We start from the raw sequence: 12,848 nt of genomic DNA on the forward strand, positions 1-12,848 counted from the left end.
ACAGATGCTATTGCAGGCCAAGTCATTTCTCTTGTGTGTGCCATATGTGTCTGTAAGAGTCACTCCTTTGAGAAGTCTGAAACTTTTTAGATAAATCATACATGTATCTTCTCAGCTTCTCAATCCATTTGTGAATGAGAGGAATCTGAACAAAAGTTAGGCACCACCAGTCCGCTGAGTTCTGTGACCTCAAAGCTCAGGGCTGCCTTGAGCTGCCAGCATCTTTTATACACTTCCGTTTAGAAACAGTCAATCAACATTTATTAAGCTGGTTCCATTTATAGCCCCACCTTCCCTTTAGCAGATGATAGGGCCTCCTGCATTGCAGTGACACTAAAGCTACCAGTGCAATTTATTAATTTCTAACTCCTGAGCTATAAAACCTAACTGAGCTATATAGGGAACAGTTCTTATTCTTCCCTAGGCTCGGAGGAAGAGCTGTCTTTCCTCCCTCTCTTCAGTGACGCTCATCGTGTGAGCCATTCCCCAAGAGTCCGTCTCATTCTTCTCATGTTTCTGTTCTGTTGGGTTTTTTTATTCTTTTAAGTAACATATAAACATTATAAGAATTCCTCCATCTATAATTTTATAATCATAGCCACAATTTATTAATACCAATTTTATTTTTTAGTATTTCAGTTTTTTAAAATCAGAAAATATACAGTCTATAAAAGCAAAAATTACAAAGTATATGCAAATATACCTAATAATATAAATGAGATTGTATAAATAAAACCAAAAATTTTACTGATTACTTTTTAAAAGAAAGAAAAAAAGACTAGGGCTGGCTCCATGAGTCAAGGCCCTTGCTGCCATGCCTGGTGACCTGAGTTTGATCTCTGGAACCCAAACCCAAATGGTGGAAGAAGAGAACCAACTTCTTCTAGTCACACACACACACACACACACACACACACACACACACACACACACACAGAGAGAGAGAGAGAGAGAGAGAGAGAGAGAGAGAGAGAGAGAGAACTTGGAGAAATACTGTGTGATAAACTACATTCTTTTAAGTTGTAAGCTTTTAAAAACCATCTCTACTCTTCTGAGTTGAGGAGTTTGCATTATTTTTAAAAGAGACCACATCTGTGGAGAGTTCATGAGTGTCTCAGGGTGAGGTGAAGCAGCCTTATTTCCTAAGCAGTTGCGTTACCGGAACGAGGTTCTTCCTTATTTGTCCATCATCTCGTGTATAGCGCCTATCCACCCTTACTTCTGCTTCTCACACCTCATGTCTGGATTTTGTTTAAACTGCTTTTCTACAAAACAAAATATACATGCAGATGCCACAAATGGGTTGGATTTTTATGCCTTTTATTTCTGCCTTTTTTTTCAATGAGCCTCCCGCCTCCACTTCCTGGATGCTAAGATTATATGTCTTCCATGCCCCAGTACAGCATAGAGCTTTGTAATTGCTTCCTTTCACTTTGGGGAAAGTATAGAAAACTCAGCAGCAGACTTGTTTAGACTTTACAAATGCAAGCCATTAATTTTGGACCTGGGACATTGCCTTCCCAGGGACAGAATAGCTCATCACTATCTGTCACTGTCATTGTTCCCAATAGCTATCTAGTTACTCTGCCTTTAGTGTTAACCTCTGTGAAGGTGAGGATGGCATAAGTTTTGCCTTGGACCAGATGTCCCAGCCTGGCCTTCCCCTTGAGGAAGCCTTAGGGAAACCCTAGCTTATGCCACAAGGCAGGCAGAAGTCAACAGGCTCAGGGGCTTCTGGGTCACATGCAGCTGAGCAAAGTTCCCCCGTCCCCTGAGGCCAGAGCGGTTTTCACCCCACTCAGGACAGTTTCTGAGTGGGGACATCCCGTCACTGGCGGCTTTCTCCTCAGGCAAGACCAGCAGTTGGTTTGCTTCCCTTGCTGTGTTTCTGGTGTCTGCTTGTCAGCCATTTCACACAGCTGGGAAGTTACTTGGCAGTGCAGGCCTAGAGGGACTACCTAATTGTTATGGAGGTAGAGGAGGAAGGAATTACTATGACCAGGCACTCTCAGCCCCTTAGATGGGACAGTTCCCTATGCTGCAGCTGGAATGGAGGCAGTTTTTAAAAACAAGTGTGCAGGCCAATCAAAATCCAGGGACTTACTGGTTGCTTGGCCTTTTGACCCTGCAGCAGCAGGACAGAGGACCCTTTCCTTCCCTTGGCCTTCTTTTACCGTAGTGGGCAGTGGGAGAGTGAGCTCATCTGCTTCTCTCACCTGAATCAAGTGTTCATCAACAGAATACTTTTATCTTGGCTGTTTTAATGTCCGCTCCCCCCAGTCCCCACATGGATGCTAAGGACTGAACTTAGGACCAAGCATGAACTCTGTAATCTTACTGTTTCCCCCAACCTAATGATTCATGTTTCAGTTCTCTCGATGTACAGGGGACAGGCTCCAGGCCATTTCACTGTTCACGTTTCCTGTGGTTGGATTCTATTGACAGCTTTAAGGGCCGTTCAGCTCCTTCAGTCTCTGTATCACTTGAGTTTTGGAGGTTGGACTCTGAGGTTTGATCAGACTTGGGTGTGGTCCCTGTAGCCACACTGGTGGTACTGTTTCCTGTCTCCTCCTCCTCCTCTTCTTTATCTTCTTCTTCCTCTTCCTCTTCCTCTGCCTTCCCCCTTCCTCTTGTATGTGCACCACATGTGTGCAGTGCCTGTGGAGGCCACAAGAGAGTACCAGGTCCCTGGAACTTGAGTTACAGTTATAAGCCAGCATATAGTTGCTGGGAATGGAACCTGTGCTCTCTGAAAGAGCAGGAAGTGCTCTTAACCACAGAGCCATCTCTCTAGCCCATTATTTTTCCTTTTAGCAGCTATGGATAGTCAAAATCTAGATCTTTTCATCCACTGGGATTGCAAAATAACAACAATAATAATGTGATTTCTTTGCTCCCCAACCTTCCCTTTCTTTTTTGATCAGGCGTCTATTCTGGGCTACCGCTAGCTCCCTGTGCTGAGGGTGACCTTGAGTCTCTGATCCTCCTGCCTCCACCTGCAGGTGCTGAGATTAGAGTGAGGCTTCACCCTACCTGGACTCTTTCATTTATTAGTTTGAGTATTTTATGGAGGAACCATCCCTCATCTGTTTGGTTATAAGTCCTTTGTGGCTAACCGTTGGTATAGTTCACATAGGAAAAATCATCCCTGAGTTCGACCTAGTTATACTCATCAGTTTTATGGAAGATAGGTCTTACTGAAAAATTGATAAGTGACAGAATGAATTATTACAATTTCCTTAGTAAATCTTTGAATACCCCACCCCCAGCCTCCCAGCCCCTCAGAGTAGCCTATCGCCGCCTCCAAACTTTGCTGTCTTGGATCGTGTCCTGAATTCCTTCTGCAGTGATTGGGTGAAATCCCATTTGGTGAAATCCAGAGTCACTAGAAGGAAGAGACAGTCCGTGTGAAGTCTCCAGAATAGGGTGCTAAGCTAGGAAAGGCAGCCGGAGTGCACTGAGCTCCCATTGTGTTTACACTGAACTCGGCCATGTGCGGCTTCACTGCCACTGTTACTCTTCTGGGCCAGTTGTTTCAGAATAAAACTTTGTAACCACACAGAGCCATTGGTTCCTATTGACAGGACAGCAGCTGAGTGTGGTGAAGGCCTCTCTCCTGGCACACATGGAGGCAGATCTCAGAGTTTAAAGCTGACCAGGGCTAACGTGGGACCCTGCCTCAAAGGAAACAGACAAGATTCTGTACAGGATGAATTTACTCAGACTGTGGTCAGTTCATAGCCTTCTGCACCATGACTGAATGAATCTGCAACAGTCGGAAAGCCGATCTTCAGACTTGAAACCCCTGATCTGGCCTTCTCCTACCTTGAATATGGCTGATTTTAGTTCACAAAAACCTCTTGCCCTAAACATTCCGAACCTTCTCTCTCTGCTCTCTCCTCCTCTCCTCTTCTTTGACTCCTGACTTCAGAGAGAACACAACAAATATACAGATATAAATGGGCCACAGAAACAATGTTTCTTCTCCAGCCATTATCTCCAGCAAATAAGCACCGTCTAAAGTTCAGCCCCTTTGTTCTGAGACCCCACAGGCCCCAAGGCCACACAGGGACTGCATAGCTCGTGCTGTGTTTACTCATGCTCCGTCTTTTAGTCTGCAGTAACATCTCAGATTTGAGGGGGTTTTTAAATTTATTTTATGTGTAAGAGTATTTGCTTGTATGTATATGCACCATGCTAACAGAAGAGGGCATCAGATCCCCTGCACCTGGAGTTACAGAGAGTGGAAGCCACATTCTGGGTGCTGGGAATTGAACCCTAGTTATCTGGAAGAGTACCCAGTGCTCTTAGCTTCATCTCTTCAATTCCCTAAAATCTCAGATTTAATGCAAGTTGTCACCGAATTCCTGTCATGGGGAGTCATAAATTGGAAGATGTTCTCAGTTGCTAAAACCGCGTTTGGTTGGTTGCAGAACTAAGACCATTGTTAAGTAGTTGCTGCCAGTGACCTCGAAGTCTCTCCTCAGGGTTGACATCTATGGCAATTGCTGTGTTAATTGCACACATTTAACATGAGGTAAATTAAAACTATTACCTGCTCTACAGACACAGAACTAACGAGGTTTTAGGTTTTATTGCATTGACGCATTTTTACAAGATACTGTTTACTATTGACTACCTCAGCTTAGAAAAGTGAGGTATGGGGACCGGGGTCTAACTCACTTGGCAGTGGGAATGCTCCCTGAGCTTCATAAAGTTCTGAGTATGGTAGTCCTCACTGTAATGCCTGCATTTGGGAATTGCAGGCAAAGGATCCGAAGTTCAAGGTCTTTCTCATCTACTGAGAGTTTCAGGCCAGCTGCCATACTTGAGGCTCTGTCTTAAACTAATGATAATAATAATAACAGTAATAATAATAGGAAGAAGTCAAATACCACTCAATACTGGAGACCTTTTCCCCAAAAGCACTGTAATTGGTATAGTATTTTGTGTATTCTGTAGGAGAGCGAGCTGTCCCAGTGACATGGCAGACTCTGGGTTAAATGCCACTATGCTTGATCGTCCCTTGTACAAACACTTGTGTGCTGCCCTGTGTTTCCTTCTAGATAGGCTGCATGTAATGGTTTGCTGGGAATTTGGCTAAAAATATCATCGAAGTTCTTCAGACATACTAATAACTGAGTTTCCATGATATACACTTTTATTTTTCTATGTTATTTCATCCATTTTGCCTTACAAGGACTGCTAACCATTTCTTAGTCTTGAGGCAATTCCACAGAAAGTAAATCCCTTTTAAAAACTTGGTATTTAAGAGCCTGTAGGCTTCTGTGTGTAGCAGTTCCCTGTCACTGTGGCTTTTGAATTCTTTCAATGGTGTTTTTAAGTTTTTCTAGTTTTTAGTAACTAGAAAATTATTTTTTTAAAAGCTCTAACAAAGTTTGGTGAGCCTTCCTTCAACTAGGGTGTGAGTGATGTCTTGCAAGAAAGAAATTTAAATTATTTATGAAATTGAGCTTATTTAGTATAAAAATCCAACTACAGAGAGATAATCAACTTATTTCAAAAGTAAGACAAGTGCTATAAGATTGTTGGCCTTGAGCACAGCTCAACGTAGTGACACCCTCTAACTTTCTCATTCCAGGTAATGGAGTATGAGAATAGGATCCGAGCCTACTCCACACCAGACAAAATCTTCCGGTATTTTGCCACCTTGAAAGTAATCAACGAACCTGGTGAAACTGAAGTGTTCATGACCCCACAGGACTTTGTGCGCTCCATAACACCCAATGAGAAGCAGCCAGAACGTAAGTCAACAGTGTGGGAAGCAGGCTTGACAACTGTTATGGCTGCAACTTCTCAGGACACAGCAATGTTCATGGGTCTAGGCAATAATTAAAAATTTGACTGTTGAATGCTTGGAATCGGCCTCAACTTCTGCAATCCAGTGAATATGTCTGATTTAGGGGAACTAGCTGAGATAAACAGGCATGGGGCAGGAGGCGCTGAGAGTTCTACATCTTCATCTGAAGGTCACTCTGAGACTAACTCTTTTCCACTGGGTGGAGCATCAAAGCTCACGCCCACAGTGACACACTTCCTCCAATACGGCTACATCTAACTCACACAGGGTCACACCTCCAAATAGCACTACTCCCTGGGCCAAGTGTATTCAAGCCACCACAGGAAATACACCCATCCAAGGAAAGGATTAAGAATGCCTTTAGAAATCCTGTGAGGACAATGGCTGAGGAGGGTGCTCCAAGCCTCAGGCACTTTCTTGGAACAACTACTAATAAGGGATGAGACTCAGTGTTTCTGTGACCCGAAGTCACAGCGAACAAGCAGGGGAGTGCTTACTATCCGGTGAGTCTGCTAGAGTCTGGTGACCACCCTCTGGTGCTGTGGCCTATGAGTTTTCCAGCTCAGCAGCAGCCAGCTGTAGGACAGCAGCCCTGACAACCTGGCTGGTTACCTGGGAGGGAAGGGAGGAGGTAGCCAGCGCAGGCCTGGCTCTCAAATGTTTGCTTTGTGTGTTCTGACTTACTCAGCGGTTTTCCATTAGGGTAGAACAGAAACTACAGAAGGACAGGACAAAGCATGCACGTTCTCTACAGATGCTTTGGGAAAGTGACTGAAGGACTGATGGCCGTAGTCTTTACCAGCAGCTGAACCCCAGGGAAGAGAGAATCTGATTTCTCTTTTCCTCAGTGTCATAAAAATATCCAACTTTAACAAGCAGTTACCTCACCATACTAACTATATATGTATTGTTAGTATGTATATGTATGTATTTCATTAACATGAACAAACGAGCCTGACAGTAATCACCCCTGGGCACCATTGGAGTTCACAAAAGAGCAGTTCAGACATATCTAGGTAACTGAAGCTCTAGTAGCTTGTTGCTAGTGAAAGGATATACTTTGTATTGATGCAAAAGGCCACAGAGCAGCGGCTCAAAGCCACACAAAGAAGTAAAAAGCATTAAAAACCAATCCAGTATATAAACCAGTAACCTGAACCTATGAGTGTACCCCAGAATGCTCCAGAGTCTGCAACATTTAGATGTCAGTGTGATGCTGAGTGGTAGTCCCCTATTAGACGGCTTGTGAATCGCAGTCAGAGCCCAGTGCACAGAGAATACCGGGTAAAATCACCAGTGGTCTGTGGGTAGGATGCAAATAAACACAAATGTATTTGATGCAGAGTTCCTCCTTCTTCTTCACTCTGTTGAGCAGCCAGCTCTGCCACACAAACTATGGGTTTGAGGATGGCCATGTGGAAGAGAGAGCTACTCCTGGGCTTCGAGTCCCTCTGTCTCACCTCCATTCTTCCACACTGATCCCACAGCTCTTAGCAAGCCTGCACGAGGTGCCGTTTACCTGTGGAAGGATGCAGGTCTCTCGTACTGCAGAATCTCTCTTCTCTGCCTTTCAGTGCTTACCCCTATCACTATGCCTCTCAGTCTTCTGCATTATAGCTACGTGAAAAATACACAGAAAGTTCTAGAAAAGGACACTGCCAAATAACTATGAATGTTGAAACCAGAAGGATGTATTTTATTGTACCTCAAATGTTCCTTTATTTCCCGATAGGGTCTTATATATTCATGCTTTCTGCTTCCAAAGAATTTTATAATAAGATATACCAAGCTTGTCATTAATTGCATTGAACTTTAGTGTAGATTCTTTTTAAATATCTTTCTTTATTTATTTAATGAGGGTATACATACCAAATGATAACTTCAGGGAATTAGTTCTCAATTCCCACCAGGTTGGTCCTGAAGACCAAACTCAAGTGACCAGGCTTGGTGACCAGCAGCACCGTTAGCTACTGAGCTGTCCAAACTGAAATTTAGATCCTTTTAAACTCACCTTGGCAGCGTGTTTTGTGACGTGGGAAGGAAGAAAGCTGAGCATGACTGTATGCAAAAGAAAGATGCTTGCAAATGTTTTCCCATGTTTTTATGACAGCAAAACATCTTTATGCCTGTAAGGCAATTACCATCCAAATAAAAATCTCATTTCTATCAACGACGTTAAAAAATATAATTTGCTTCCAGTGTGACAATGAAAATTAACCAACACTTTTAAGACAGGCCACAGAAGACTGTGTCCTCACTTAGGGATATTGTGTTTATTCCTTTGAAAACAATTATATTTTCCAGTTGCCTTGATACACTCCGGGCTTTGACTCCATAGCTGTTCCTTGTTTGTTTGTTTTTGTGATAGTGGAACTGAACGCAAGGCTTTCTGCATGCAGCACACGCACTCTACCACGGGGCCGCCACCCCCTTAATTACCGAAAGATGTCCTACATAAACTGAATAGCTACTGTGAGTGCTGTACACCAAGCACCCTTCTTGTTCTCACAGGAAGCTGGAATAACGAACAAGTGCTCTTCTGAGAATCAGAAGGGAGATTCTGATGCAGTGAAATGAGATCTAACCAGAAAGTGGCCTCACTTTCATTTGCTCATTAGCAAGAATTCATTAGCCAGCAAATGAATTCATTGAGTCAGCAAATAAAATCTGCTGCTCCTGCGTGAAGTGAAGAGTAAAGGCAGTAGATTCCTGTTTCAAGCCAGTTGGTGTTGGAGCCTGCCTTTGATCCCAGCATTTGGGAGGCAGATGATCTCTGTGAGTTCAAGGCCAGCTTGAACTACAAAGCAAGTTTCAGGACAGCCAGGGTTACACAGAAAAACTGTCTCAAATCTACCCCCATCCCCACATACATACACACATGGGGGTGGGGGATAATTCAGGGCAGCCACAGGTACACAGTGAAACTCTAGCTCAAAAATAAACAGCAAAGACCTGACGTCAACCCACTTACCAGTGAGGAAACAGGCCCTGGCTCAGCTGTGACAGAGCCTCTGCCTGGATTACCCACCTCTGGCCTAAGGAGAAAGATCTTTGTCACCCATGGGGTGGAAACTGGCTTCACTTTCATATGCTCATTAGCAGGAATTCATTAGCCAGGATGTTGATTCAGCAAAATAAAATCTGCTGCTTCTGCGTGAGATGAAGAGTAAAGGCGGTAGATTTCGGTTGCTTAGAGTTCTGTCTTCGGCTGCTCTCCAGCCAACCGTTCCAATTTCAGCCTTGTCTTGTCATGACTTCACACGTGAATATCCCAGGATTCCCAGAGGTTCAAAATCTGTGAGAGTCCTAGTTTTAGAACTGTTTAAAATATCTTAAAACACAGACTATCCAAGGCCCCCAAATTAAACCATTTGACATGAGCTGATGAGTTTCAGTGTGAAAAGTTGCCTAAGAATACTTGTGTACTAAATATCAGAACTGTCTAGAGAGGAGCCATGGGTGAGTGTGAAGCACATTAAAAGGACCCACACGTAGTGTGCTCCTTGAACGTGTGTCACCCCCACTGTGAAGGTGATGCATCACCACCATCCTTGCATGGGATGGCGACTCCGTTATAGTAAAAACTGTTTCTCACCAGCCATGGTAGCACACGCCTTTAACCCCAGCCAACACTCAGGAGGCAGAGGCCCGTGGATCTCTTGAGTTCCAGACAGCCAGGGCTACACAGAGAAGCCCTCTCCCCAAAAAATGAAACCAAAACTCTTTCTCAGTCGTTGTGTGGTGCAAGTACTAGAAGTGTGGCCTGTGGGTAAAAGTTCCGTGAACAAAGGAGTCGGGGCAGAAGCACGCCCTATGGTAAGGTTGGCTCCGTCCTTTCTACCGTACCAACCCAGCTGACTTTTTATCTTGTGGCTTCCTCTACACAGGGGAATCAAAATGTGAATGGAGAAGCAGGGCTCACTGTATATCTCAGGTATCCTGGCCTCTGTGTTCCCTTGAGAATCACACTTTACAGTTTTAAGGACAATCTTGCCTATAAAGAACACTTTCAGGGCTGGAGAGATGGCTCAGTGGTTAAGAGACTTCCAGAGAGGTCTTGGGTTCAATTCCCAGCAACCACATGGTGGCTCACAACCGTCTGTAATGGGATCTGATGCCCTCTTCTGGTGTGTCTGAAGATAGCTACAGTGCACTCATATAAATAAAATTTAAAAAAGAACACTTTCCGTCAGTGACCCACAACTGAGTCTGCAGCACTGTTCTTTTCTGTGCACCTCCTGTGCTCTGCCTGTATTGATTGTTGGTTTGTTTACAGTTTCACTATGTCTGCTTTTACTTTTGATGTCCTGCAGTCCTGTTCTTGCAGAGCAGACCAACTACAGCCAACTCCCTGGTTCTTTATGGCCCATAAAACAGAGAATGTATTTGTACATTTTTAAGGGGAGGAGGAACACGAGAATATTTACAGCATGTAAAAATTAGGTTTAATTCAGACGTCATCGTTCGTAAGAAATCGTACAGGCAGAGCACACTCATTCCCTGGTGATAGTTTCCCAGCTGGAAGAGCCGTGGGAAGTAGTTGGGACAGACCTTAAGCACACAATCTATTAACTTGAAGTATTCATTTCCTGTGGTTTCAAAAAGGGATTGTGCTAGCCCTTGGTGTTGGGCGTTGTGTGGGAGTTAAACATGAGCTGCCTATGTTGTTACAAAGTTAATGTCTCCTGTATTAGCTTGCACAGGGTTTAGAAATCTAAGCTCTTTCAAACCAGTACAGTTTTTGAGGACATTTAGAACTATGTATGCTGTTGTATAGGGGATAGCCAATTTTTTTTTTTAATTTGCCATAGGGATAGAGTCTTGGAGCTGGGGACCGAACCCAGGGCCTTGCGCTTGCTAGGCAAGCGCTCTACCACTGAGCTAAATCCCCAACCCCACAAATAGTAAATATTAAGGCTTAGCTGATTCAACAGCAATGCAATAAATACCACTCTTCTCCCTGGAGATCTAAGGAAAAGAAAGTGAGTTGGCTGGACATGGCCTGAAGGCTGTCGCTTGCCAAACTGTGCCTCTGTGAACTCGTTAGGATTGGGCAACGAAATAAATAGTGTGCAGCAAAAGCAGTGCCTGAGGTACTGTGCTCACGGTTCGCTCGCCTTGGCTTTCCTACTGCTGTGATTAGCTTAACCTGCTAATGAAGGACCTCGAAGCTTTGGTGAACATGGCTGAGGAGCAAAGTGATGTAAGTTGCAGTCCATTTGGAAAGTCTGTTTGGGTTGGAGACAGCTGATGAGTCGTGATTACTCAAAAGTATTGAGCTTAGAGGATGGCATCAGGGGACCGACGTGCCAGCCCACAAGGGCTGTAGAGGACCAGCGGCAACTGAGGAAGGCTGGATCGGGACGGGTGCCCGCCCCCCAGAAGAGCACACCTATTGTTGTCCAGCCTGCAAATGTATTATGTACAAGTAACGACACACATGGCATGTGATAACCTTTAATGAGAACAGAGGCTGTGATTTGAATTTGAAGGAGAATGGGGAGGGGCCTATGAAATATTTTTAATTTTTAAAAGTATTGAATTTAGGTATCTGGTAGCCATCGTGGCCCAGACTTATGAAGCACCGTCATTTTCCCCTTTGTGTGTACGTATGTGTGTATGTGGACAGATTTGAGCAGATTTGTGTGGACATGTAGAGGCCAAGAGTCATCTTTGCTCTGTCCACCTAGCTTTAGGAGATAGGGTCTCACGGTAATCTGGAGTTTGAAGAGTTCAGCTGACTTCTACACACACACACACACACACACACACACACACACACACACAGACACCCCGCTCTGGGATTACAAACCTGTGCAGCCACTCCTACCTTAGCATTGTAATTCTCAGGAATTTTGCATACCAGTTCAAAGTATCAGACCTCACCCAACGCTAATTGCATGAGACGTTGCTGAAATCTGAAACGTTGATTATAAAAAGATTAGACTTAGTGGAGGCCAAGGAATATGTGATCAAAGGACATGAAAGCTAGGAAGATAAAGTCGATTACTGTTCACACGCCGCCTTACAGGACACAGGAGCTGTCACACTGAAGATCATGGTAACATCCTCAGTGTTCCAGATGTTTTATAAAGCTTGGGCTATTGAAGTCTTATTTTCTACACTGTCAGCATCTTGTGCGAGCCCAGAAAATTGACTTTGCCTCATTATAAAAGACTTTGAAGTTTGTCACAGTTTACACATTCTGAATTGTGAATTTACTAAATGGCTCCTATTATGGCCCACTTCTCCAGCCCCGCCTGTGAACGATGTGACGTGGGTAACCTGCTGAGCTTGTGTGTAAATGTGCTCCTATGTTGCTCTCAAGATTGCCTGTCCCTGCAGAAGTGGCGTGGCCACTGACTGGACCGGTCACTGACTGGGCCACTCTGTGTTCGTGGGAACTGGTGGTTGTCATACTAGGATGGCTTGGTCTCTGCTTAGTCATCTAAGATGTGGCCCGCTGCCTGTGTGCTTCTTTCTTCAGAGCTTGCCTGGGTTTAGCGCTACTGTTCTCCCCTCATACATGTTTTCCTGGATGCTCTGTGGAGTATGTAAATGTTTTCCTGTATTTTATTTAAGTGATCTTTTTCTATCTTGACTATATTTCTTTTACTATATTTAGTGATTGTCATGGGGATTACACATACTTCCCACAGTGTTGTGTGAGAATTTAGTTTTACCACTTCAGGTGGAATAGATACCTTACCATGGGAAGCCCTTTCCTGCTTTATGCTGCGGCACGTAACCATTTAAATTATCTAGTATTTATTCCAATAAAGACACGGAGGTGTTAACTGAGGTAAACCCTGCTGGCTCAGTGAGGTAACTTTATTTTCTTAACTATATACAGAATACTTACAAGCCTGATTCTGCAACTAAACTGCTAGCTCTTTAGAAATCTCTGTCTAGTGAGTCACCCTTTCTTTTGAGCTCTTCCAAACCCAAGAGGGCTCCTTAGCTGTCTTTTCTAGGAAACTGTTTTACTTGTGTCCTTTCCAGCTGCTTTTCTGTAGTTCCTGCAAGC

The 12,848-nt window shown here is 44.0% G+C and overlaps 1 protein-coding gene across 2 annotated transcripts in view; it reads left to right on the top strand.

The window, feature by feature from the left end:
• The window catches only part of Micu1 (mitochondrial calcium uptake 1), a 145,999-nt gene that overhangs the window by 30,718 nt on the left and 102,433 nt on the right, over positions 1-12,848 (top strand). For both annotated transcript variants that reach the window (XM_087597903.1, NM_199412.2), the window contains 1 exon segment: positions 5,603-5,765. In XM_087597903.1, the coding sequence (XP_087454029.1) occupies positions 5,603-5,765 (163 nt within the window).

Source organism: Rattus norvegicus, chromosome 20, assembly GCF_021556685.1.
Source record: "Rattus norvegicus strain SHRSP/BbbUtx chromosome 20, alternate assembly SHRSP_T2T, whole genome shotgun sequence".
Taxonomy (NCBI): domain Eukaryota; kingdom Metazoa; phylum Chordata; class Mammalia; order Rodentia; family Muridae; genus Rattus; species Rattus norvegicus.